A 25248-nucleotide genomic window follows, 5' to 3' on the forward strand; every position below is an offset into this window, starting at 1 on the left:
TCATCGTGCATGCTGTCAGAGTCAGGCCTCCCACTCCTCCCACTGCGAGAACAACCACAGGCCGGTCGGCGGGACTCGATGACACACACACACACACACACACACACACATACACACATACACACACACACCCACAGCGGCTCGGATGTGACTGCCAAGTGTCATCAACCTGCAGGTAGCCCGACCTCAGCTCACCGCATCGCCGCCTCGACACTGACTGAATCCCGCCCCGGGGAGGAGAGAGAGAGAGAGGAGGAGGAGGAGGAAGAGGAGGGGGAGAGCCTGGTTTCCCCGTCAACAGTGATCTGAACAGCGGGGAAGCTCAGAGTCGGGATCCGCTACGTCAAACAGATTAGTCAAATAACCTCTCTGGGTAGGACGTACCTCTCCTCCTCGGGCTTACCTGGCTGCATGCATGCATGGGCTGAGGAAGCATAGGTAGTGACACATAGCCAGGGAGCCCTTGGCGAAATACAGAAGTGCACTACTTTTCTTTTTTTTTTGCTGTGTCTGGGTGAGACGACTGTTCCTCCAGCAGCGTCTCTTCTTCTCCTCCTTCTCCTTCTTCTTCTTCTCTCCACACCCCTGGTGCGAAATGGCGAAAGAAAACGGCGAGTCCAGCGATGGATCTTGGAAAAAGCTTGTCGATGATATCAAGAAGATATTTGACTTCAAGGAAGTCCTTGGGACGTGAGTAACAAGATAACGCAGCCCTACGGGCGACGAGAAACTTTGTATCCAGTCGTGCAGATTAGCAGACAACAAATGACACATTGCACCGATTTAACGGAAATGAAAAGCAGACGGACAGCTGTTGAATATTCGTTGAATTAACGGAGAAGCGCTCGGCAGATAGAGAAAGGGCCGTTTGAACTTACAGCCGTCAGAAAAAGAGACATTTTAATTTGAATAAATTCATATTCAAGCCTCCGTTCATTGTTCAGTCGCCGGAAACGATGCTTCGCGAGACACAATACTGTGTGAAGTCAGACACGCGTGATGCCCCTCGTCATGTCACAGTTCATTCAAGAAACGACTGCAGCGTGTTTTTAATTATTCTTCCCCACAGATCAGATCAGAGCTGAAGCATGTAGCCGCACAGAGCAGGCAGCCATTTATTTTGGGGTCGTTTCTGTACAACATGATAACAACTATGACAAAGAAACAGCACGGGCTGTAACTGAAAATCAACCCCCAAATTTGAGGGACCATCTGTGGTGACTTCATGTTCTTGGTGTCTTTCTTTCTTTCTTCAAACAGAAGGGCGGGTGTGTAGCAGAGAAACACTATGTCTGGGTTTACAGACGCTGTAAACACTGAGAACTGTTGGCTTACATTCGTTTAGGGACCACTTTGGTTGAAGTTATTCTATTTCCATTGGACCACAGAGACACAAATTCCAGAGTTTATTTTGGTCCTCTGTTGGTGCTGCTTGACTTCAAGTCTTTTCCTCTTTGAATCAGTTATTCTGCTGACAGAGAGCATCTGAATGGAAGACCCCAAAACTGCTAAAGGTCTCAGGCAGTCAATGTTGTGCCATCACACAGTAAATCTCAATTTTTTTTTACCGCTGGGTCTTTGTCCCCTAAAGAGGTGTCCATCCTCCCTCAAATGAGACATTTTTAACGAGGGGATGTTTGTATTGTTGGAAATTCGTGGACGGGCCGTGTGGAGGATGGGATCTCCCTGTGGAAACCTGTTTGTTTCTTGAATTTGGACTCTGGTGGTGTCAAGCTGAGCAAAAAAAATAAATAAAAATTGGCCTGTAGTCACCTTGTTTGTAGTGAAACTGGGAAGATGACACATCTGACACACATGCGGTTTGCTGTTGTAATATATTATAACGCAGCTTGCGTAAACTTCATAATCTTTGTCTTCATCATCTCATTTTGTGCTGCTCGGCATGACAGCAGACCTGTTTTTCCTGAGGAGCAGCATCATAAAAATCTCTTCCAGATCGGTGATTCATAAAGCGCACTCGACACTTCATCTGCTGCACTAAACAGTCAGACATTCCTACTGGAGGCTGTTCTGATTTCCCCAAGGCCTTCATCTGTGTCTGTGTGTGTGTGTGTGTGTGTGTGTGTGTGTGTGTGAAGCGCCTCTGAATAACACCAGTGAATCATCGTGATTTACTGTCCGCACAATGGCCAGGTTGGAGGAACAAGCATCCCTCGCCCACGTCCTCGGCGCGCACACGCATCGTGCAGAGCGTCTTCTTGTGCGTCTTAATCGAGTCACCTTGTCACCCAGCAGGGCTCACAACAGGCCTGCTGGGGCAGAGAAGCCCTGCAGCTTTGCTTAAGGATTAAAAATGGACAGGGGGAAGGAGTGTTGGTCAGAGGAAGAGATGTAGATTATCCTCCTCCTCCTCCTGCTGCTCCTCCTTTTCAGCTGTAGCTTCCTCATCAGGTTTCCCCGTCAGCGTCCAAGAGGGATCATCCCTCTGCAGCTCTCCACACACCAGCAGTGGAAGTACATTCACTCAAGTACTGTGCTAAAGTACAACTTTGAGGTACTTTACTTGAGTTATCACATTTTATATGACTCAACGGCATTACGCGGAGGAGTTACTTAGCAGATTAACATTTGACACACTAAACCGGTGGGTAGTTTATGAAATATGATGCATTGTTGTAAATAAAAACAGTCAAGTAGTTGAAACTAGCTTCACCTCCACCAGCTAGAACAATACCAGCAGCAATAAGAATAAAATATGAAACCACGTAATGCTGACATGGGCTCTTTTGCTGCATTAATGTACATTTTCATTGATGCACATTTAGCTGTTAATACTTCTGTATTTTGACCTTTTTATTTTGAAGGTATTGTTGTGCTTTTGCTACGTTTGCTTTTAGTTAAGTGTACATTTTCCACCACACAAAGATTGTGTTTCAACACCAGCTGGAGGCCATACTGTGAACCTTATGCCTGATTAGGTATTGATCGGATTTTGGGGAGGAAGCCCGCGGCGGTGTCAGTGCTTTGGCCACACTTCCTGCCCTTGTTTTCCAGCATTAGCCGCTGCGGGCTAATGAGATCTTCGCCACTGAAGCCGGTCCTTCTGCTTCACTGCCACTTTGCCTTGTGGCTAATTCCAGAGCCTTACGCTGCTGATACTCTGTGGGAGAAAATGAAGTAACCTTCAGAGATCCCAGTTGGCAGGTGTTGTAAATGTGCAAGCAGGAGGGGGCCCGCTACTCCCAGTGAGGATGTTGATGTTTGTCTGACACGTGTTTTACCACCCGACTAGAGACGATTGATTAATAAGGATGCACAAAGTCTCTTTACGAGACTCAGAGTAACTGCCGATACGGAGCAGCGTTTCTTTGTAAGGTAACATGAGGCTCTAAAATCTGTGTCAGCGGCCATCACAATTCAAAAAACTGCATTTAATGTGCATGAGTTGCACGATGGCCAATCTGCTTATAAAGGTGACTGTAGATTCTGATACTGTGTATCGGATCGGAGCACTGATATCTCCTGTTGCCAATAATGGCTTATTATCAATATATCGTTATCTGTATATTTTGGCCAATAAATAACAAGAAAATGCAGCGGAGAAATGTAAAAGATATGTTTGCACTCGCTTATTTACACATTCAGCAGTTACCGAACAACGCTATCGTTCATTTGGAGTCGTGTTTCTGTCCACATGCTCGATTTTCTTCTCTGAAAAAAAGCTGCACGCTCTAGTTGAACACGACGCTGTGAGCTTGAGCAGTACAGTTGGAGGCTGGACGGCTAAACGATGAGGCTAAAATCGTTATTCATCACTAGGAAATGGGTGCTTCCTTCATGGTGAGGTGGATTTGTAGATCAGTCTGATGGCCTGAGGATAAAAGCTGTTCCTCTCCGTTTCACACGTCTCTACCTTCATGCCGGAGGGCTTACGTCTGGTGTTGGGGGTGGGTGGTGTCTGAATGAAGCGGCAGGCTTCTCCTTTGTTTGTTTTAAACGTCATGGCCAAAAATCATGCCTTCCAGCTTCATCCTCTTCTATCTTCCTTCCTTTTTTCCAGAGTCCCTCTTTCTGAGATTAAAGTGCCGTAGCTGTCCTCTGTTGACCACGCAAAGCTTAGCTGACACATTCATGTCACTTATTGCAGACTAAAGTCACACCTTAATGACTTGTGTTTTTTTGCCACCAAAGAGGAAAATCCTTGAAATGAATGAATAAACAGGCCTCTACATTCGATATCACACTGACGCTGGCTCTGACAAAGCACTCGTTCGTGATGCATTAAAGTGGCTGCCTCCATTCATTGGTCATTTTCTGAAACGCGGCTTGTGGAGAGACTAGTTTGGTCCTTGATGCAGGGAAAATGGCAGCTAGGCAACTAGGATGTAGTCCTTGGTTGCTCCCTCTGAAGAAGCCACTGCCGGCCACTTCCCACTACCACTGTCCTCCAGCTACACTCCCTGTGGGTGGAGACACTTTGTCGTTGACCATAATGATGGAGAGTCAAATGAGATAATGCGTAGTATGTTTTAATGCTCTCCATTTGTGTCCATGTCCCTCCCACCACAGTGAACGCCTGCACAGCCACAGTGTACCATCCTGTGCACTCAGGGAGTTGAAGTGTACCAGACTGGCCTGTATCAAAGCAGAGGAAGCGGTAATCACCCCTATTAAAATGATTCCGCTTCTCTCCAACGGACTGATCGGAGGCTTCAGACAGATTTCTGCCAAACATTTCCCCCGAGCGATAGATACGTCTCCCGTTTTTAGTTGTTCATGAGTGGCATCGGCTCTTATCGCCCTGTAAACGGACCGTCTTTCTCTGTTTGATCATCAGTCTGAGGTGCACATTCCTGGAAAGTAGCCTCAGGTCCATGTGTGTTGTTGGGTAATGGTTTCCAGCGTCATTCGCTGGGACTGCGAGAGCATCTGGATTTCATTCAACTCGTATTATTGGAGTTGATTTAACTCCACAGCACCAGAGCACCAGTGCTCGCTGGTCAGGCAGCAAGAACCAGACATGGAAACCAGCTGCATTGATGTACTGGTGGAAAGGAACTGAAGGACAGTTCTGAGGTATTCATACTTTACTTTGCTTTATTATAAAATATGGTACATTTTATAATAAACTACCCATGAGGAGGTAAAGTATTTTAAATTAGCTCCACCTGGACCAGCTGCAGCTTTGAAATGCTGCTTGTTGGCTATTGAACCGGCAAGAATGTTCTATTTATAACGAATAATGTTACGCTGATGGGGGGCGTTCTGCCTGAGTACCTTTTCTTTCTATACGTTTCACAGTGTTTTAGTACGTTTCAACGTTTTGAATGCAGGACTTTTGCTTGTACTGGCTTGTAATTATAATAGATCAACGTTTTTCAACCCTAAAACAGATCTTTCATAAAAAAAATGGTTTGTTTAATGACAAGCCAATAAAAATATCAGCCGATATGTATCTTCAAATTGTACTTTTTTCACTTTGGTATTGGCCTCACAAATCCAGTATTAGCCAGACTGTAATGGAGTATTTCTACATTGTTGGATCACTGCTTTTACTCATTTAAAGTATCTGAATACTTCTTCCAGTATTGCCCTCATAAAGAATCTTTACAGTAAACTATTTAACTTACTGACTAACTTACAGATCACTGATCCTGAAGCAGAAAGGCCAGTATTGGTGTATTCCACGTGACGATGACGATGGCAATAATAAAGCGCACATTGCAGAAAGTAGCACCTGTTGTTTACACTACAGTCTACAAGAGAGTAGCTTCTCACAGTTTAGCAGATGGTGGCGTGATATCTGTTAAAAAGAAGGGTTTTGTGTAACTTTACAACGATGTGTTGCCAGCTCAACTGTGCACATTTATGTCTGCTGTACAATTATTCTGATGACTCGTGATTAGGAGAATCGGTGGTTGTCCGATATACCCAAACTGTAGTCATTCATTTTACCTGCATTTTTCTGAAAGTATAGATTGTATGATCTGTCATGTGTCTGGTTGAAGGGTGACTTTGAACACAGTAGGTCGCTCCAGTTATTGCTCCATCTGGATTATCACGTCTGACTTTTCCATCCCATATGTTGCGTAACGGGCCGCTGTAATGCATCTCTCACGAGATGATTCAGTGTAACTACGCAGCGCAATAAAGTGAATGTCAATAAGCCAGCCTCAGCCCCCCCCCCCCCTGTTTCTGTTTCTGCATTGTTTGATACACGACTTCACTTTGCATCTGCAGCATCAGCCGCAGGTTTCACACTGAGCGCCGCCCGCATTCACATTTCACATTAGTCAGCCGGAGTGACTCGGCTGTCCTAAACATAGTGTCGTGGTGTTTTGTGACTGCAGACACACACACACATCTCATACTGCCATCCAAGAGCCGTGAAGAGGGAGCTCGGTGGCTCTGGGAAGAACTTAAAATTCAAATATTATTATTCAACCAAGTGAGTCAGTGTGCTGACTTGCTTGTGCAGTCTGTGGCACTGGGTCGGACGCATTTTGCAGCCCTACACTCGTATTTATCTTGCGTAATCGAGTTAGTTTTCAATGAAGGATGAGATGGAGGTTTCTCTCGTCACTTAATGCTCATCATCACATCGAGGATTATTTCAGAGATGAATTACGTGTGCTGGTTGTCACATAGATGGTGGAGTTTTGTAGCCCTCCAGCTAACCATTATTTTACTCAAAGTAAGTAAAATAATCAAAGAAAAAGTAATGAATAACATATTGCTTTATTTGTCCAAAACCTAAAGATATTTCATTTGCTATCATATATGACAAAGCAAAATGCAACATTTTCACATTTGAAAAAGCTGGAACCAGCAAATGTTTTGACATTTTGCTTGACAAATGACTGCCACAAATAATCTATCAATGGCTTCAGCTCTGGAGTTATGTGTGCTCGCTGTATCTTTGTGTGTATGCATGTGCAGAGAGAGCATGTGGGCAGTAGCATCACCATATGTCTCCAACACGCATCACACCTTCAATCCTGTGAATTAGGAATTAATAGATAGAATGCTTGCAGCACAGTTTGCCGTGCTTCATGCGTCGTGGGAGCGAGGGAAGTCACAGGCTTGGATTCTGTCATATCGTCATTCACAGGAAGTGATGTTGCTGCTTGTCAATGCGGTTCGCAGAGGGACAGAAATGGTGCTACATGCTCCAACCACCCTCTCAGTGAGTTCACAGGTTTCCTGTGGTTTTCACCTGCTGCAGAAAGCGTGCTCTGAAAAAAAACACACACACAAAAAACATCGAGCAAGCAAGAGAGTCGTTTGACAGACTCTGCGTCCACACAGCCGGGGAGATTGGTCGCGTGCGCTGAACAGAAATGATGCTCATGGTCCTCACGGCAACAGCTGTGGTGGGAAGATCGTGGCGTGACAGGCCAGCGAGTCATGCACACGCTCCCTCACTTACACAAGGCCATGAATTTACACATTGTCCCACATCGCACGTCAGAACGAGGTCAAAGTCGGCAGGGCGTGCGCTCCAAGGCCTCTGAGTGTGTTCAACCTCACCTCACCTGGGGCCGGGGCTTTGCGACCCGGTGGTGCGTTTGTTCACAGTCGGTGTCTGAGTTCGTAGAGGAAGATTACAGAGGAAGATCTTGAGTATCAAACACGACCGTTCATTAAAAGTGTAATCAGTTCAGAGCCCGTTGGGAGGAACTGATTACACTTTGAGTACATAATGGACCTTTTGATGTTGGCCGTCTTGCTTTTTGTCAGGCGGTGGATCACTTAAGACGTATTATTTCACTTTCACTTGTGTGTAATGACGATCCAACAAGACGCTTATTTCTGCAATTAAACATTTAGTCAGAAAGGAAGGAAATTATAACGCAGGAGGCAGATGGCTGCCCTTTTCATATTCTCTGGGCTTGTCTTTTTTTTTTTTTGGCAAGAGATTACTAAAGAGATAATGGTGGATTAGAAGTTGATTGCTCTTTTGTTACATGATACCTTTGGCAACATCACCGTTTGCCACATTTATGGCATGAATATTTCCTTAAAAAGCAACAAGCAAGAAAGCCTTCACACAGAAATGGCTTCTGGCAGAAGCTCCAACAAAAAGGACTGCATTGAAATGGCCAAGATTGAAATAAACAGCATTGAAAAAAATGGACCTTTAGCCCAAGACTGCGATGTGAAATGTTAAATATTTTAATTCAATACAGTATGTGCCTATAAGATCAAACTCATATCGTTTATAGAGCATTTTGCTGTGTTGTGTATCTAATGACAATCGATTCATTCATTAATTCATGATGGGAAAGATAAAGTTGCAAAAAATAAAACCATTTCTGAGGACGAAAAGGAAGAAAAAGTGTAAAACCACAGAGCTGTCGTTATTAGCTGTAGACCATAATAATGGAAAACTGCATGTTCTTGTAAACAGAAGAGTCGATCAAGAATTTATGAACTGCAGTTGGATCGCAGCTCTCCAAAAAAATCCCAGCACTTTGGCCTCAGGCTCAGTTCACTATTTTATTTTTTTATGCTGATCCTTTTGCAGCAAACAAGCTTTCATCACAGTCATGACTTCATCAGTGGATCAAGGATTTTCTGTTTAGATCACGGTAGTTGTTTTGGTCCATGACCTTTAACACGTTCGCATTAAACCCTTCTGAGGCTGCACGGAGGGAAAAAAGGTGCTCGTGAAGGTGTAATAAAAACAAGACAGGAGGGTTGGAAGCAATCGCGCTGCCCGCTCAGCGAGATTTATTAAGGTGGATTGAATGTGGTGTCGTAGCAACAGACACGGATTGCTTGAGCAAATATTCCCTTAATTCCGCATTTGTTTTTAAAGGCTGTCATGTACGGAGACAGATGGTCCGAGGAAGACACGCTCTCTGCCGTCCTAAATGGGTTTTCTTTTAGAGGTTTTAAAAGTGTTTGCCGTGCTTTTGGCTGCACACGAGCACCGAGCGTAAGCCAACACAGACGGCTGTTAGCCATATTCAGGGACTTTGCCAGTTCTCAGCAAATATTCCCAATATGCTGTTTGTGTACTCTGGCCTGTCTGCCTCTGAGTGCCCTCGATCTACTCACTGACAATATGTTTTCTGGTGTCGATATTGACTGAGTGCATATGCAGAACTAACATGTTTCTCTCTGTCTCTTGCAGCGGTGCGTTTTCTGAAGTGGTGATGGCTCGGGAGAAGGCCACGGGGAAGATGGTGGCGATCAAGTGCATCCCGAAAAAGGCGCTGAAGGGAAAGGAGACGAGTATCGAGAATGAAATCGCCGTGCTCAGGAAGTAGGTACCGCATGGCTGAGCCACGGGGGAAGTTTGCAGAAGAAGATGAACACCACTTTAGAAAAAAACGGGTCACCACCTCGCGCCGTCCTCGGGGAAGCTTGTATGTGTGTGTGTGTGTGTGTGTGTGTGTGTCTCCTCTCAGAGTAATGACTCAGAGTTGGGATGCAGGTGCCTCTCGGTTTATTTATCAGCCATTGTCAGGCTTAAGTGACTTACTTGTCGAATCTCATCTATCCACCATTTTGGGTCTTCACAATGCGCACACACACACACACACACACACATTGAGGGTATGATAGGATTGCACTGACACCGGGTGTCAATCCTTCCTCCTCCAGGGCCTGATGGGTAATTCCCCCGAGAAGCTCCGTTATCAGTCACTCGTGTGAAGTGAGCTCGACAGTTGTTGGGTGTAGTTGCCTGGTTACAGTTGCTATCCTTTTGACTTCCTCCCTTCTTTTTTTTTTCTCTCTCTTGCTGTTTTGGTTTCTCCTCCCTTTCTCTCCCTCTCGTTACTCGGCTCTGTTAGTCTCTAACAGCCCTCAAACTGCAACCTCATTTTCGTTCAGGACTTCTTTCTGAAAGGAAGTTGTGAAGGTTGTTTGGTCCTTTTGAGATTCTACCGCCTCCTCCTTCCACCCCCACCTCTTCCCTTTCAGCAGACTGCCCTTGTGAGCACGCTCTGTCATCTGCATGTCTCCTTGCAGAGGCTTTTTTTTTTATTCTTTTTTTTTAGTAAAACCTTGTTCTTTGGTTGCCTGGACACAGACTCCTAGCATCTTTTCTTCAGGTGCCCCTCTTGATGGGAGTTGCCCCCCCGCCCCCTTCGCTCTCCATCACACACACAAAAGGTTTCTCCATTGTGTGAATATACACTTTGCAGCTTGATTTTCAACGAGCGTGAATATACACACGTGCACAAACGCAGTGTGATTACAAACTGCTGCTAAATAAAGCATGAATAAATAAATAATGTTTTCACTTGGCAGGGCATGATTTTAACAAAAGAGGAAGCTAATTGCTCCTCGTTAATGGGCTGTGCTGAAATGAACCGAGGCTGACAACAAGCAAAGTGAATTTTCTGTCCTCCCCCTGTAGGATAAAGCATGAGAACATTGTGGCTCTGGAGGACATCTACGAGAGCTCAAACCACTTGTACCTCATAATGCAGCTGTAAGTACATCAACCCGTCACTTTGTTTTGTCTGGGTTAGCTCTTTGTCTCCCATTCGGCCATCTATTTTGATGTGTTTTTTTGTCATGAATAAGTGTTATGTCCTTGTGGTATTTTTGCCCTCAGATGAATGTTTGAGTGAATACAGTGATGCTTTAAAGATGAACGAGGTATTACATAATATTGTTCTCCGAGGGTTAGATAAGAAGATTGATGACACACTAATATCTGTCCGTGGCAGAGGTCGTGTGGCGGATTGTTCGTCTCAAGTGTGATTATTATTATCATCATATTTGAGTCACAGAGCGAGGCATCTGTTCTGAAGGTATTTCCAGGAAACACCTGGATGGAATAATATTCTGTCTGCTGCATGATACAAAAGATTTGTATTCCTTTCTACCAGAATGTTTGTATGACACAAGGAAAACAAGAGCACTTCATTTTTTTTGTTGATATAAAATTTGATAGTATGTATATTTACAATACTAGAAAGTAACACGAATATAAAGAATTATAACTGATAATGAAATGTTTTCATTTTCAGAATCAGAACTGTTTATTGCCAAGCACGTTGCACATACAAGGAATTTGACTCTGTGAATGCTGCTTAACACTAAACACAGTGCACTAGTATGTGACATCATTTAAAAATGGACCAGGTCACCAGATGGTGTTGTGGAAAGTATTCCTATACCCGCTTTGCGTGAGTCTTTTAATGCTGAAATAGATAATACCAAAAACCAGGTTGTCTTTTAAGTATTTATTCTCTGCGCAGGGAAGGTTCAATCATCACAACAGAATGCGTAGAGTCTCAGTGAGGAAGAACCAAGGAAAAAGTGAACAAGCTTTCTTTATGCAGAATGAGCAATGTTACAGACATTTCGATCTCAGACTTTTGGTCTCAGACTGATCGGAACAACAACAAAAAACAAACCAAAGCAAGCGGCCCAAAGGCGTTGTTGCTGGAACATTCTCATACAACACAGTTGGTCATCTATGTGAACAGGCAAGGGAGAACTCTTCTTCTGCACAACAGAGACACGGTGAAGTTCAACAAAGTTCAGAGCAAAATTACTTGTGCATGAGTACAATATACTCAGTAGAAATAACATATACTGGGGAAAAAATGACCATTACAATGGTCAATATCCCACCTGTAGGCGGACTCATTTCCAACCAGAGATGATAGTCACCTTACACCAGTGGTGGGCCGTCAGGGCCAGCTAAGCCTTCTCTGCTGGCCTAAACACAATCACAAAGTTATAGCTATTTTATAATTGAATGTGTGTTTGCAGGCCGGCTTTTGCGTTTGCCGGTGTTTGCGGCGTTTCAATGCTCTCGTCAACAAAGTGATTACGCTTATTTTCTTTAAGCTCAGAATGCTTGAGCTTCAGCTTGAGTCGAGGCCGTCACAGATGTTGAGTCTACCTAATGGTCATATTTGAGGACGTTGATGTTGCAAATATCTTGTGAACTGTATTTCAGTGTTTGAAGGTGTATGTGTGTAAAGCTCTGTGCCGTTTTCCTGTGTGGCATATGTCATTATTTTAGAGACCTTTCCAACATTAATTAACAGCTTTTGTGACTATTGCACAAGCGATTATCTGCTCTCATTGTAGCTCTGCAAAGGTGCAGAATGTTGCCTTGAAGTCTCACTTATAAAAATGGTGATTGCCAGTCGTCCTTGAAAGCGTGCACATGATGCTCAACTTAATATGAGTCACTCTTTTTTTTTTCCTTTTGTCAATGCATTTTTAAAGTAGTCGAGATTAGTTTCTGGTACATCAGTTGCAAACCCTTCAGGGTTACATAATGTGACAAAGGAACGACACTCAGAAGTCACGATGCCATATGATGAATACTGGAAAAACTGCGTTTGGAAAAATAAAGTTGCCCACACTGTAAAAATGAATCATCCAGTCAATTCTTGCACTGAGCTGAATGAGATCTTTCTATTATGTTGTCGATTCCATGTACTGAACGTGTACCAGTGTCATTGTTCTGTCCCAGTCATGATTATAATCTTTATTGTAACAAAGGTACAAAGGGCTTCACGGTCAAACTGTGTCACTAAAATAATTTGAGATTTAAAGGAATGAATCCACAAGGACTGCGTTATAGAGTCCTGACAGTAAATGCACAATCTGCAGGATCTAAAGTCCGGCTACATGCAGCCCACCTGGTACTAATGCCAAATACTAGTCAGCCAACCAACTTTTTGTCTCCAGTGTTTTTACATGAAATCAATCATTTGTGGTCAGGTAATAAACTAATATAATACACTTGTCTGTGGTGACAGGGTGTCTGGAGGCGAGCTGTTTGACCGCATCGTGGAGAAAGGTTTCTACACAGAGATGGATGCCAGTCGGCTCATTCGGCAGGTTTTGGATGCAGTCAACTATCTGCACTCTATGGGCATAGTGCACAGAGACCTAAAGGTACAGAATGACTGACATGAATGACAAAAGAATGACTGAAATGAATCCACACAAACGGTACATGAGGTCATATGAACACACACACACACACACACGCATGCAATTTTCTAACTCCTTTTCTCTTGTTTCAAGCCGGAGAACCTGCTGTACTTCAGTCCCCATGATGAATCCAAAATCATGATCAGTGACTTTGGCTTGTCAAAGATGGAGGGAACGGGTGACGTGATGGCCACCGCCTGTGGGACTCCAGGATACGTTGGTGAGGACGCCGTCTGAGCTCTGGAAACATCCTCCGAGATAATTAGATGCACTAGTTGGCTAAACATGATCTAATCTAATCTGCCAGAAGCCACAGGTCAACCTCAGCCATCTGCTACAGGCCAACCAACACACATTGACATTCTTCTCCAGCCTCTGTGTCATGGTGAATGGTCAAAACACGAGATGACGTCGTTTTTCTGACCGTTTTTAATAATTAACTTCATTGTTTCAGCTCCTGAGGTTTTGGCTCAGAAGCCCTACAGTAAAGCTGTGGACTGCTGGTCTATTGGGGTCATCGCTTATATTCTGTAAGTTTTCACTTTAAAATATATTTATGGTTATCAACTGAAACTTATTTGTGCGTTTGATAGCTTGATATGTTTCATGTGTTGTTGTTTTTTAACCTTTTATTTAAACAGGAAATTCAGAAACCACAAGCAAAAAACCTCATTAAGATTAGAAACCTCTTTATCAAGAGTTTCCTGCCCAAGAAAGGGATCAAAGTGAAGAGTTACAAACAAACAAACATCATAAAACCACAAAATAAGCAAGAGTCTACAGCCATGCTAGCTCTGTGAGGCTGTACTTTGGCTGTCGTTAGCATGTTAGCATGCCCCTAACGATACGATACTGCTAACATATTGGTGTTTAGCAGGTACACGGTTCACATATTTTTGCTGTGTATGAAATATAAACGACTACTATTTTTCCTGTTACTACTGCATACTGATTCTGAGTTGTTTTTTTAGCATGTAGTGCCTTTACATTTTATTAAATCTGCGTAAAAACATTTAGATGTATATTTGTGAAGTTCAGTTGACAGTTTGATCGACAACTGACATCACACACATTATATTCTTATCAATGTCAAAGGGTTTAGTCTGATATTTTGGTAAATTAAAAGCTTAAACATACTGTGATTCCCTCAGCTACCGGTCCTATTTTACAGAACCTGTAAAGCTTTCAGTGTGAAGTGTTGCTGCCAAATGAATTAAGTGGTTTATCTCGTTAGCAAAGAGAAAATCCCTCGTCTCGTTATCCGTTCGTTAGGTGTGAGGAATGTTAAGGTAATTGAGTGGAAGAGTTTCTGAAGCCCTCACAAATGAGTCTGGTGGTTTCATAATCATGATCAGACTTTTAATCTGCAGTTTGCATGTCATTTTTATCCATATCGTATGACAATATGAACCGTTGTCCTATTTTATTTCCCTCTTAGCCTTCATGTCGTCTCTATAATCCCTCTGAACCGTCTCCTGTTGTATGCTTTAGGAACACTCTAACTGCCAGTGAATGAGATCAGCTCGCAGCAAATCCTTTTTTAGATTTGGGTTAAGGTTTCCAACATCGGCTCGAGGACGGCACTCGCACAGATTGTTGTTGTGTAATCATCCATCTTCATCTCTCCAGGCTGTGCGGTTACCCTCCTTTCTATGACGAGAATGACTCGAAGCTCTTTGAGCAGATTCTCAAGGCCGACTATGAGTTTGACGCACCGTATTGGGATGACATATCAGACTCCGGTGAGCTACGACGTGTGTGTGCTTTTAGAATGTTTAGAGGTTTAGAGGTCCCATTGTTTTCTGATCGTTCATAATTAAGGAAGAGATTTGTAAATCCCAGAAAGGGTTATTAGACGGGTCAAGAATATAATTAATAAGCCGGCCTAAGTAATGCAGGTAGTTAAATAGCCTTGTTTAAATGGCATGTAAAATAAATATAAACCTTTGAATTATTTGTCTTTAACCTCCAATCAGTTGAATTTATTTTATAAGTTACATAGTTTCCAGGACCTGTCTTAGGAAAAACTTGTGGTTGCAGGACCCTACGCTGTTTCAGAGTGTACAACCTGTTCTCATCTGACGAGTTTTTCACCTTTTCATTTCCCTCCACAGCCAAAGACTTCATCAGCCGCCTAATGGAGAAGGACCCAGAGAAGAGATTCATATGTGACCAGGCTCTTGAGCACCCTTGGTGAGAAGCTAACGGCCGCACAGCACACTGCACCCCAGCCAGACAATCGCAGGGAACCACACACATTTTGGTGTGATTAAACCGCAGTATGACGCAGCTCGCCAGGCTTGCACATTTGTCCTGGAGAAAATGTCCTCCCACTGTCATCTGTCGCCATGGCTCCGAGTCGTGACCCCACATCTGCTCGGCACCGCCAGCCCTCTGAGAGAAATCCGCTGAATAACTGGCTGCCAATTAGCAGCTGGCATCCTGAAGGATCCTTGAAGAATTTGGAAGCTTTAATGAACATTTATGATGTCTTCCCAGGCCTGAGCCGGAGGTAACGAGAGCGAGCGGGGCGTGGGCCGCTGTCTCTGGCTGAGGTGGCCAATATGGATAGGTCTGTTAGCCCTTAATGGGCCTTTTGGGTCCTGGGCAGGTTGGGCCTCTCATAGAAATGTGTTTTGCGACACCAGTAACGGGTGTAATAACAGAGAGAAATGGCTTCCACTGACAAGGTTTCACACATAGATATTATGATGAATGTGACAGACAGAGATGCAGTGTGTGAGCTTCCGCGAAAACATTGCATCAATCAAAGACTTTGTAGCAGAATGAAAATAAATGATCCGAGTAAATAGGAAAAAGCAGCACGAGGACGATTCTCAGAGGTATTGCAGATCCAAATATAAACCGTTTGGGTAATGCTGTGTTTGTATGTGTGAATTGCTATTTGCATCATCTAAAACTTGACTTCAATTTTCAGGATTGCCGGAGACACTGCTCTCTGCAAGAACATACACGAGTCAGTCAGTCGACAGATGCGGAAAAACTTTGCCAAAAGCAAATGGAGGGTGAGCCCACGGGACTGATCAGAAACACAATATTCTCTATCTTCTGGAATAGCAGAACCACGCAGTGGCTTGTCTGGTATTACATGTGTCTGTTTACGCCGTCTCTTCACAGCAAGCCTTCAATGCCACGGCTGTAATCCGCCACATGAGGCGTCTGCAGCTGGGCACCAGCTTTGGCAGCAGCATTCACAACACCGTGTCCGCCCCTCAGAGTCGTGCTCCAGCCAAGAGCCAGTCTGTGGACTGCGCCCCGCTCTCCCCGAAGGACTGTGAGTGACACTTCAGACGTCTCTGCAGACACAAACATGTCCACGTTTTAGTGCCACACTCGGCTCTGTTCACTCTGCTGCCCTCGTCGTTGAGATAATTGGAAACTGTTTAAAAGGCTCCTGAGGAGGTAATTGTCATTCAAGCAGACTAAACTGATTGGACATGAGCCATGTGGTCACTACATTTGTGGAGCCATTTAATGTAACATAAGATCTGTGACAGTACCACCTCTCTAATAAGCTGTGGTCACTAGTTAAGTCATTTATTAAACAAACAAGATAAACATTTGCTGCTTCCAACTTTTCCAATGTGAGGTTTTACTGCTTTTATTTGTTTGACATCATTGTACATTAATTAACTTTATTTTGGACTGTTGGTCAAGACGTCACCTCTAGATCAGCGAAAGTATAAAATCAATTAATAGACGATTCATGTGTTATGATTATGTGTTCATTATATTGTAATGTTGACAGTCAGTTCAATATGCTGTGATTGACAACGACAAACTAATCTTCACTCAAGGTCCACTTATTAGCTTCTTCCTGGCCTTTAAACCACATCTCATGGTTTATTATCAGCAGATAGTTTTCTGATATGGCTCAGTGTTATTACCTCCGCCAGGAGAATCATACGATCACTCGCGTGGGTCCGTGAGTGAGTGAGGGAGTGTGCACCTCTTTGTCTGTCCACGGCTAATCGTGTATTCTGCTGTATAATATTTATACTTAAAGGATGAGCCTGGTGATATTTTATATTATGTTTATTGTCAATAAATCCAAAGAAAAAAACCTAAACCAATCATTAATTACTCCTACTGTATTGTCTGTGCTGCCAAAACCTGATGGAGCTTATTCTTCTGTGTCACAGAGCTCCGCTGTTGTCCAAACACAATTAAAAACACTAAATGAGTCACACTGTTGCTCTGGGTGACTTCATTACGGTGACCATTGTAGTTTATTGCCACCCTGCTGCGGTAAATACTCATCAGAGCACCAAATATGTGTTCATCTTGGGCTGAAAATTGTTATTTACTCCAGTTTGAGGAACATTTGCTGACAGCGTTGTGCTCGGTTGTTTTGGGAAACAATTCATCTTTTTTTTAGAAAATGAAAATAAATATTTGTGACTTTATTTGAAAGATGTACGTCTTCAGTTAGAACCATTGGGCGCGGGGAAGAGTGCCACAGACAGGCTTGAGCATTCGTTAAGTGTTGACTGGTGACTTTGCGGTCGGGTTGTGCTCGCTCAGAACTTATTTGTACGACGGACTGTCTGACCATGTCGGAAAAAGTCAGTTTGTGTTGTTCCGAAACGACCTTACTCGATTGCAGAGTGAGAAACCAGCTGGCGTAGAGAAGGGCAGATGCTTTATCATTTGAATTATGGGGATAACGGTGCATATTTTCAGACCGTCTCTCCTGGATGACATTTCAAAATTGACAGAAGTTGTTGTGTGACACATAACAAAAGAGAGCTGAGGGAGAAGTTAAAACCATGTCTCCTGTCTCACCTCCGCACAACTGGCCAATGGCAGCGTGAAGTGGGTGTGGATGTAATCCAACGTCAGAATGGTGTCGGTGGAGGGAGTTTGTGAAATTATTCAACCATCCGATAAGCACATCTTAAGAAGCATGCTGGCGCCTTCACACATTGGTGGTTTTTTTCTGTTCATGAGTTTTCGTGACAATAATCAAAACATTTCCAGACTCATCCTTTAACTTTTTTCATATTTTCACGTTTTTGTCAAACAAAGCTCTTTGCTGATACTGTATTTCCTCCCTCAGGTCCTCCAATAGAACCTTTGCCCTCTGCAGTTAAAGTGTTCAACCAGGACTCTGACGCCCCCTCTGCTGCACTGGAGGATCCGTCCGTGGTGGGCGAGCCGTCGCGCCCGCGGCCCTCCACAGTTACGGTCATCCACACTGGGACTAAATGACGCCAGGTTCCGCGGGAGGTGAGCTGGGAGACCACAGAGCTTTGAGACGGGGAAACAACCTTTCCCAGGCCTCAACGTCGTCGCCCAGTTTGCTCATCCCGCAACCTCCCATCTGTTTCTGCCAACCACGGGAGGAATTTGAGGAGCGTTTGCTCAGCCCGGCACCCCCCCCGCTGCTTCCCTTCCCACTCTCATACAGACCTGGAAGGACAGAGGGGAAGATGCTCACCAGAAGTTGTTATTGTGGGAGCCATACTCAGCCTGGACCATGGTTGTCTGGCAGATAAACAGGCACAGGGAAAGTGCCACACTAAAGGGAACTCTTTATTGACGCTGCTATCAGTTTTGACTGCGAGTGTCTCGAGAAACGGACGCTGCGCTGTATGCCTCGTGTAAATATCCTGCCTGGAAATGTTGAGTGGTGTCATGTTATGCAAGTGAAATATAGGCTTCAAGCTGTGGTAAATAATTGTGACATCATCTGCACTCTGAACTTCTTCTTGTCGTTTTGACAGCTCTTGTTAATTTGCTGGAGTGTTTTCTCTTTGCTTTAAAGTGTGTGAGCGGGACGATGGGCTTCAATCACGACTGTGATCGCTGAGCGGGCCGGTGCATTGCACTAATGCATTGGATTATTTATTTTCTTACAATATATTATGACTTTTGTAAGATGTGTGTAAATGTGCTATGAGACAGGACTGACAAGCTATTGAATCGACTGACAAAGACACAGTATCTAATGGTTGTTACTTTGTAATTGATGTTTTATTTGATGAATTCATTTTTTTTGGACGTGACTGTGAAGTCCTCCTTGACCGCAGGAGGGCAACCGTGTGATGTTGCTGTGACCAGTTCTCAGGGATGTGCTCCAACATGAAACCAACCAAAACCCTCTCACTGCTGGTGAGGACGGGGAAATAGTTAAAGAGTAAAACCTCCAAATACTGCATGTTATTCTAATGTGCCATTGGGAGAATTTGACAGATGTCTCTCTTTAAATCCATCATCATTGACCGTATGAGTGTAATGTAACTTACACTGAATGAATTGTTCTTCCCTTTAAAAACCTTGAATCCTGTTTGGATTCAAAGAAAGTTGTGTTTGTCAGTGAAGTGAGCGTAAAAATGTAAAATGACAAATGAATGCAAACGTATCTTCATAACGAATGCTCCCACTGCGGAATTAATCCGCAGTGTTCAGTTCAGTAGTCGTACTGTCGTGCTCTTGGAGTGGCTGGTCTGAGAACAGCTCACTCGCTCTGTGTTTAATCACTGTGCTTTCATACCAGCCTGTTGAATTTAGCAGGAAGACTCTCCTTCTCACTCTGGAGACTTCTACACACAGAGAGAAGACGGTATCTGTCTTTCTCTGTGGTACCTCTATTTGAATTTAAATCGCTCAACATGAATGGTAAAAAAATGGTAAACTCTCCTCCAGATTATGCCCAACATCGAGGGCTTTGCCATCTTGAATTATCGAAAAATATTGTGGTGAATATTGACATCTTACTGTAAATACAAAGGCTCAACTACACAGTTGGCTTGGGTCGTGATTGTTCATTTTTGTCTTCCCCTATATCCCCCCCCCCACCCCCCCAATAAAAAAATATCCGCAGAAAGCAGAAATCGGATGCATTGCAAGCCCCTCCGCGTGCATGTATAACTATTGTTGCAGAAATGTGCTGTGGAGTTGTATTAAAAAAAATGCATGCATGAGTTGTTGCTTCTTGAAGAGGGAGTAAATGGTCAAATTAGTTCAGTTTGTACACATTTATTACAATAAAAATACAGATTAATTATGTTAAAAGACTTCATTTCATCACAAGTGAGTAAATATATTGTAAAAACAGTAGATTCACACTTCTAATGGCAGCCTATAAATCATTGCACATCTATTTAACCCAGGCCCTCCTTCACACAACATACTTCATAATATTTTATCAACTTGATACTTAATGACTTTACTAATCTTCTGAGAATTGCTTATAAACATGATGTTGAACTGATGGCACGTCTGCTACAGAGAAGTCTGCGTTACTTCTGTTCAGGGTTTAAGAGACCGCAGCTGTTAAATACAACAGATTTCCATCTGCTCTATAATTATAATTGGTGTTGACAGAACTCTTTTTGCAGCACTACGCCTCCATAATCCTGAACAAGTCGATTTGGATTTCTGTTTTTGGACTTGTATATCAGTTTGTTCTAACAGATTTGTTTTTCTTTATGCGCTCTAAATGATCCTAAGCGTGAGTAACTGAACTATTCAGGACAGCATGCTGTTCAATTCTTTGTCTGTGAATTTATTTATATTTTTTTAGCAAATCCAATTTTTCTCAGTCCACTATAATGTTAAATTGGCTATAATTGTTTTTTGGCTGTTGGTTGGACAATGCAAACAATCTCAGAACTTCTGTTTTTGGGATAATCTCATTTCCTCACTGTGTTCTGACATTTTATAGATCAAATGAATCGATTCATTTTAAAAGTATTCGATTGATTAATCGATAATGAAAATAATCCTGATGTACAGCCCTGAATGAAGGAGATTTGTTTCCCCCCTAACCCATTACATATAAGACATCCCTTATGAATAATGACAATGTTTACTGGCCATTTCTGTACTGCGTCACCTTCGGTAAACGTGCAAGCCCAGTTTGTTGCAAAGAGAAAGGCACTTCAATTGACTATATATATATATATATATATATATATATATATTTATATACACTAAATATTGTGTTTTAATTCAAAAGTTCAATAGAAAAGAGAAAAAGGTGAAAGAAATCGGAAAATGTTTGCAATTATTACGATTACTGTTACTTACACATACAGCAGTGAGGAAGTAAAAGCCAATGTCAACAACACAAGGGTGAAAAACAAGCTGAAAGTCTCAAAGCTGACATCTCTACTAGTGTCACGGTCAGAGGAGAAAGGCCTCATTGTGGAGTTGAAGATGTTTCTTTAAACGCTCACAGCATCACCTCTCTCCTCCCTCACTGCCCTCGGCCTCAGATGGACTGACGGTCGTACTACTGAGGAGGATGCATCCCGTCGTAGTGATACTCCCTCCACTGCTCGGTGCTCTCTCTGGTCTTCTCGTCTTGCTCTGGGAAGATTTAGAGACTTTTTAGTGGATGAATGAGCTTGGTGGAGTGAATGAAATCATCCCTCTCAGCTACATCGGGCATTACCATCATTCTCCTCTTCGGCGTAGTTCTCAAATTCGTTCCTGTTCTGCTCGTGGAACTCTCTCCTCCGCTCATCTGCAGCCAGAATCTGCCTCTGCTCAGCTGCAAGCACAGAGGAGCAGGATGAGGCTGTGCATGAACTGAGAGTAAAAGGATAAACACCTTCGACTCAGTAGTTCTTTTGTCATAGTAATATGAGGAGGATTTGATGATGAAGCGGACTGAACATCAGACACTTTTATAAAAGAGCTGTGATACTTCAATCGACTGCGCAGGTTGAGTTAAATCCAAATCATTTCACAACGAAATATCACAACTCTAAATATCCTATATGAATTACCATTAATAGGTCATTGGTGTGGAAATATACTGGATCAACTAAAAAAAGAAGAAGCACACTTTCCATTGAAAGCTTATCTGCAAGTACAGACACACACACTCAACACAAGAACTGTTTGACGTCTGAAAACTACAACCTACCACAGAAATGAGTCACTGTGGCTGAACAAAAGCTGATATTTGTGAACTTCATAAAGCCGGTATTTGTGGTGAAGCTGTGAATCACAGGAGCTGATGGTTACCAAGGCCGACACTCAAAAACACAACAACCTGGATGAAAGAAGTCGAATGAATGTCTATTTTTCAGATCCAACAATACCCACAAAGGTCCATCTTTCTACAAAACTCACAAGCACTCTTTGACAAATCAACTGGGTGTTTTGCAACACTACAGTCTCGCAAGTGAGGACGGGTTCCACTTTGGAGCTGCTTCCGAGTACGAATATAGACACAGAGAAGTGAACTGCATGTGACCTCCGACCAGCAGGTCTGGACATATGAAGACGACCAGAGCCCATTGAAATACTCATCTGTCGTGTTATTTGTCACGGACTGCAGTAACATCAGAAAGAGCCATTAGCTGAGATAAGAGAGGTTTGGGAGCGCCATGCCAACCTTTCCAAAGTCAGGTCGCAACCTTTGGCCTTCTCGCTGGATTCCCAGCACAAGTCGGTGCCTGCAGTCGGAGCTGGAACTCAAGTCACATTCGCGTAACAGAGTTTAATGTTTTAATGATTTACCGATGACCTGCAGATGAAGACATCTGAGGGCAACAACATACTATTTGATAACTTTGCACAGCAGTGTAAATCTTCCATCATTGTCTTCAGCTGACTCAGCGCAGCAGACGTGCTTCTCATGTCTCACCAACTCTCACCAAAGAGCAGCGTTTAGAGTCTGGTGTCGACGTTTTCGCGTCAATAATGTGCTTCAAAAATGCACTGTATCCACCATCTGAACACATTTGATCAAATATTTTCCTTTGCAAATTTCACCCGCCTGCCAGCAAATTGTTGTGCTTTCATGTCATTATGCAGCAGGAGAGGCTCTTCAAAGTGAACACAGTTTATTTGTCTCACTTGGTTTTTCTCTGACCTCTTTCTGCCCGCGTGTCGGCACATTCCACATTCAGCAGTGAGCCAACACGCTCACCCACTCGCTCTCAGTCCATCTCAGTCTTTTCACTGTGTTTACGGCTTTGTGTTCACTTCATCCCAGCTTTTAACAGCACAAAGTGGTCTTGTTGTTACACACAGAGACCTCACGGCATGTTACACAACTCGAGTTCAGAGCAGCGGTCTCACCTTCCTGTTGGCAGAACTGTACATAACAGTGCCGTTGAATCGCTCGAGAATGTCAAACAGTGTACAGTGTGTGGATTTTCACAACACTTTCAAGGAGAATATTCACCGATTTACTCGGTGCGGTGAGTGTGTGTGTGTGTGTGTGTGTGTGAGAGAGCTCCATGCTGCCCTGTGGCTCCTTCTGCAGCATCCAGCAGGGGAGGCAGAGCTGCTGTGTGACCAGACAGGTCTGAGGTTGTCTCTGGTCAGGCCAGGGTCACAAAACAGTTACCAGCTGCTGGCTGTCATAAAACCATTCAGATGGTCGTTAACATGTTCACTCACTGTTCATTCAAACTACAAAAAACGAAAATATATCTATATTTCATCTGTCTTAGTGGCAAAAATTACATTTTCTTGAAGCAAGAGAGAGAAATATGTCATTGTGGTTATTGAACAATGTCAACTGTTTCGATGATTGCAGTACAGTGTTTCTTTATGCGCAGGATAAAAAGGCATTGGAGAGTATTTTGTCTTTATTTCACGCTGTATTCATGCTTAACAAACGTTGTTTGTATGATTAGTGCTTTGTTTTGTCGATGTCGGGCATATTAGCGTCATTTTTTTTTCTTTACAAGGGATGTATTTTTTTCCAAGAGGCAGAAAATGTCTCATTCACATCAATTAAATCAGATAAAATATATATTTTTTAGAATCAAATGTTGTTGATGCTAGTGGAGGAGTCTCTTGTTTACAGAGAATTACACAAATTTCTAGGAAAGTATGTAAACGTTTGCTAGATTTATCTGAGCTCTGTAGCAGAATTAGTGTCATTTTTTAACAGGTTACAATTGCAAAGTTTTTGCACATTGTACAGTTGTAAAGACAGGTGTGAAGGAAAAGCTCTTGACTGAGTGCAAACCAAAGAATCCTACACAGCGTTATGACCAGTTTGGATGCAACGTGACGACTTCCATCGTGGCATGACAGTGAAGAAATGAATTGAACCTCTGCTGCTAAAATGTCCTGTGCAATAGGACACAGATGCCAACAATCACCACAAACACACAACACCTCGGCGGACCAGACCTCACTTCAAACTGCCACAAACAAACCCAGTGAGTGAACTCACCGTTAATCTCATCCTGAGACTTTGCACCCCGTCTGGTACGTCTTCTGAAGAAGTTTGAGGCGTCCGCCTCCTTCATGAAGATCTTCTTCAGCGGACCTGCAGTGGGGAGCAGGTGGAGGTTCAGCTTACAGCATGAAGGGATAAACAGAGGGGATGAAGAAGAAGAGAAACAGCTGATGCAGCTCCTCACCTTGTGGGTCTTTAGCGCTGCCTGTGCTGCTGGGCACATATGCAGACTCTGCCTCTGGAGACCCTATAGGACAAAACGTGAGGGCTCGAAATTTAAAATACTCCATGCACACAAAGGAAACAGAAACCATCACATACATGATCCTGCATCAGACTCACAGGACAGTGCCAGAAGCACAGTGAGGAGAGCCAGGAGGGTTGCATATGTCCAGGACATCTTCAGCTCTGGGTCTGAATTTGTTGAGAGATACGAGTAATGTGGAAGACCAGGAGGGAAAGGTGAGTATGTGAGAGGTGGGGTTAGAGCCTGGAGCAATATTGAGTGATTGTCAGAGGAGAGGGAGGGTGGAGATCTGATGAGAGGCTGAATCCATAATAGGCGTCACTATAGAAATGACACAACAGGCTGAATATGCACCACTTACCCAGTTAATACCCATAGTTACGAGAGACAATGGATGACAGACAACAAAAACACGTTGACGTTTCTGGGAAAAAAAGTGTTTTTCTTGCCAAATGTCTCCTTTGCAGATGCAGCTGAAAGAGGCCCCTCAACAAGGCCGCTCTCTCTGCTTCTTGCATAAAGTCCTGGCGAAAAGTATGCAACCTTCTGTTTGCTTCAGTTTTTTTTCTTCTTCCACCTGAATTCTGTCAGTGCCCCAGAAAAGACTGAATGTTGAAAGTGTTTTTGTGGGGCAATCCAAGGTGGAGGGATTGCTGCTGAGAGAAGTGAGAAGAAATTGAGAAGGTTTCAGAATATGTGTTTTAAGTTTGTTCTGGTAAGCGAGGAAAGCATGTAGGAGGAAGGAAAATCATACTTATAGTGAAATAGGACATTCAATTCAACAGCATGTGAGTTTTGAATTCAGGCAAAAATTTACATTGTTTTTTGTTTATCCTGTTTTGTTTGTGTGTTTGTTAGTTAAACGTGTTTATATTTTTGGAGACAACTGTCATCGAAAACTTGTTAGCAAATATCATGCAGAATGGACCATTTCAGA

At 43.3% G+C, this 25248-nt stretch overlaps 2 protein-coding genes across 2 annotated transcripts; one reads left to right on the forward strand and one right to left on the reverse strand.

The window, feature by feature from the left end:
* Positions 1-595: 595 nt before the first annotated feature.
* On the forward strand, positions 596-19756 carry camk1db (calcium/calmodulin-dependent protein kinase 1Db; the record flags this gene model as incomplete). The annotated part of the gene is made up of 11 exons (XM_079276598.1): positions 596-690; positions 9101-9232; positions 10334-10408; positions 12708-12846; positions 12979-13105; positions 13340-13415; positions 14515-14627; positions 15000-15078; positions 15824-15911; positions 16024-16180; positions 17966-19756. The coding sequence occupies 11 exons, from the start codon at positions 596-598 to the stop codon at positions 18115-18117; spliced, it is 1233 nt and encodes a 410-aa protein (XP_079132724.1). The 3' UTR covers positions 18118-19756.
* A 234-nt stretch (positions 19757-19990) lies between these two features.
* ucmab (upper zone of growth plate and cartilage matrix associated b) lies at positions 19991-24506 on the reverse strand. Its single transcript, XM_079265465.1, has 5 exons — positions 24407-24506; positions 24249-24311; positions 24059-24154; positions 21308-21406; positions 19991-21222 (listed from the first exon to the last, which is right to left on the reverse strand). Exons 1-5 carry the CDS (start codon positions 24462-24464, stop codon positions 21146-21148), a joined length of 393 nt encoding a protein of 130 aa, XP_079121591.1. The 5' UTR covers positions 24465-24506; the 3' UTR covers positions 19991-21145.
* Between the last annotated feature and the right edge of the window lie 742 nt (positions 24507-25248).

Source organism: Melanostigma gelatinosum (assembly GCF_949748355.1).
Source record: "Melanostigma gelatinosum genome assembly, chromosome: 1".
Taxonomy (NCBI): domain Eukaryota; kingdom Metazoa; phylum Chordata; class Actinopteri; order Perciformes; family Zoarcidae; genus Melanostigma; species Melanostigma gelatinosum.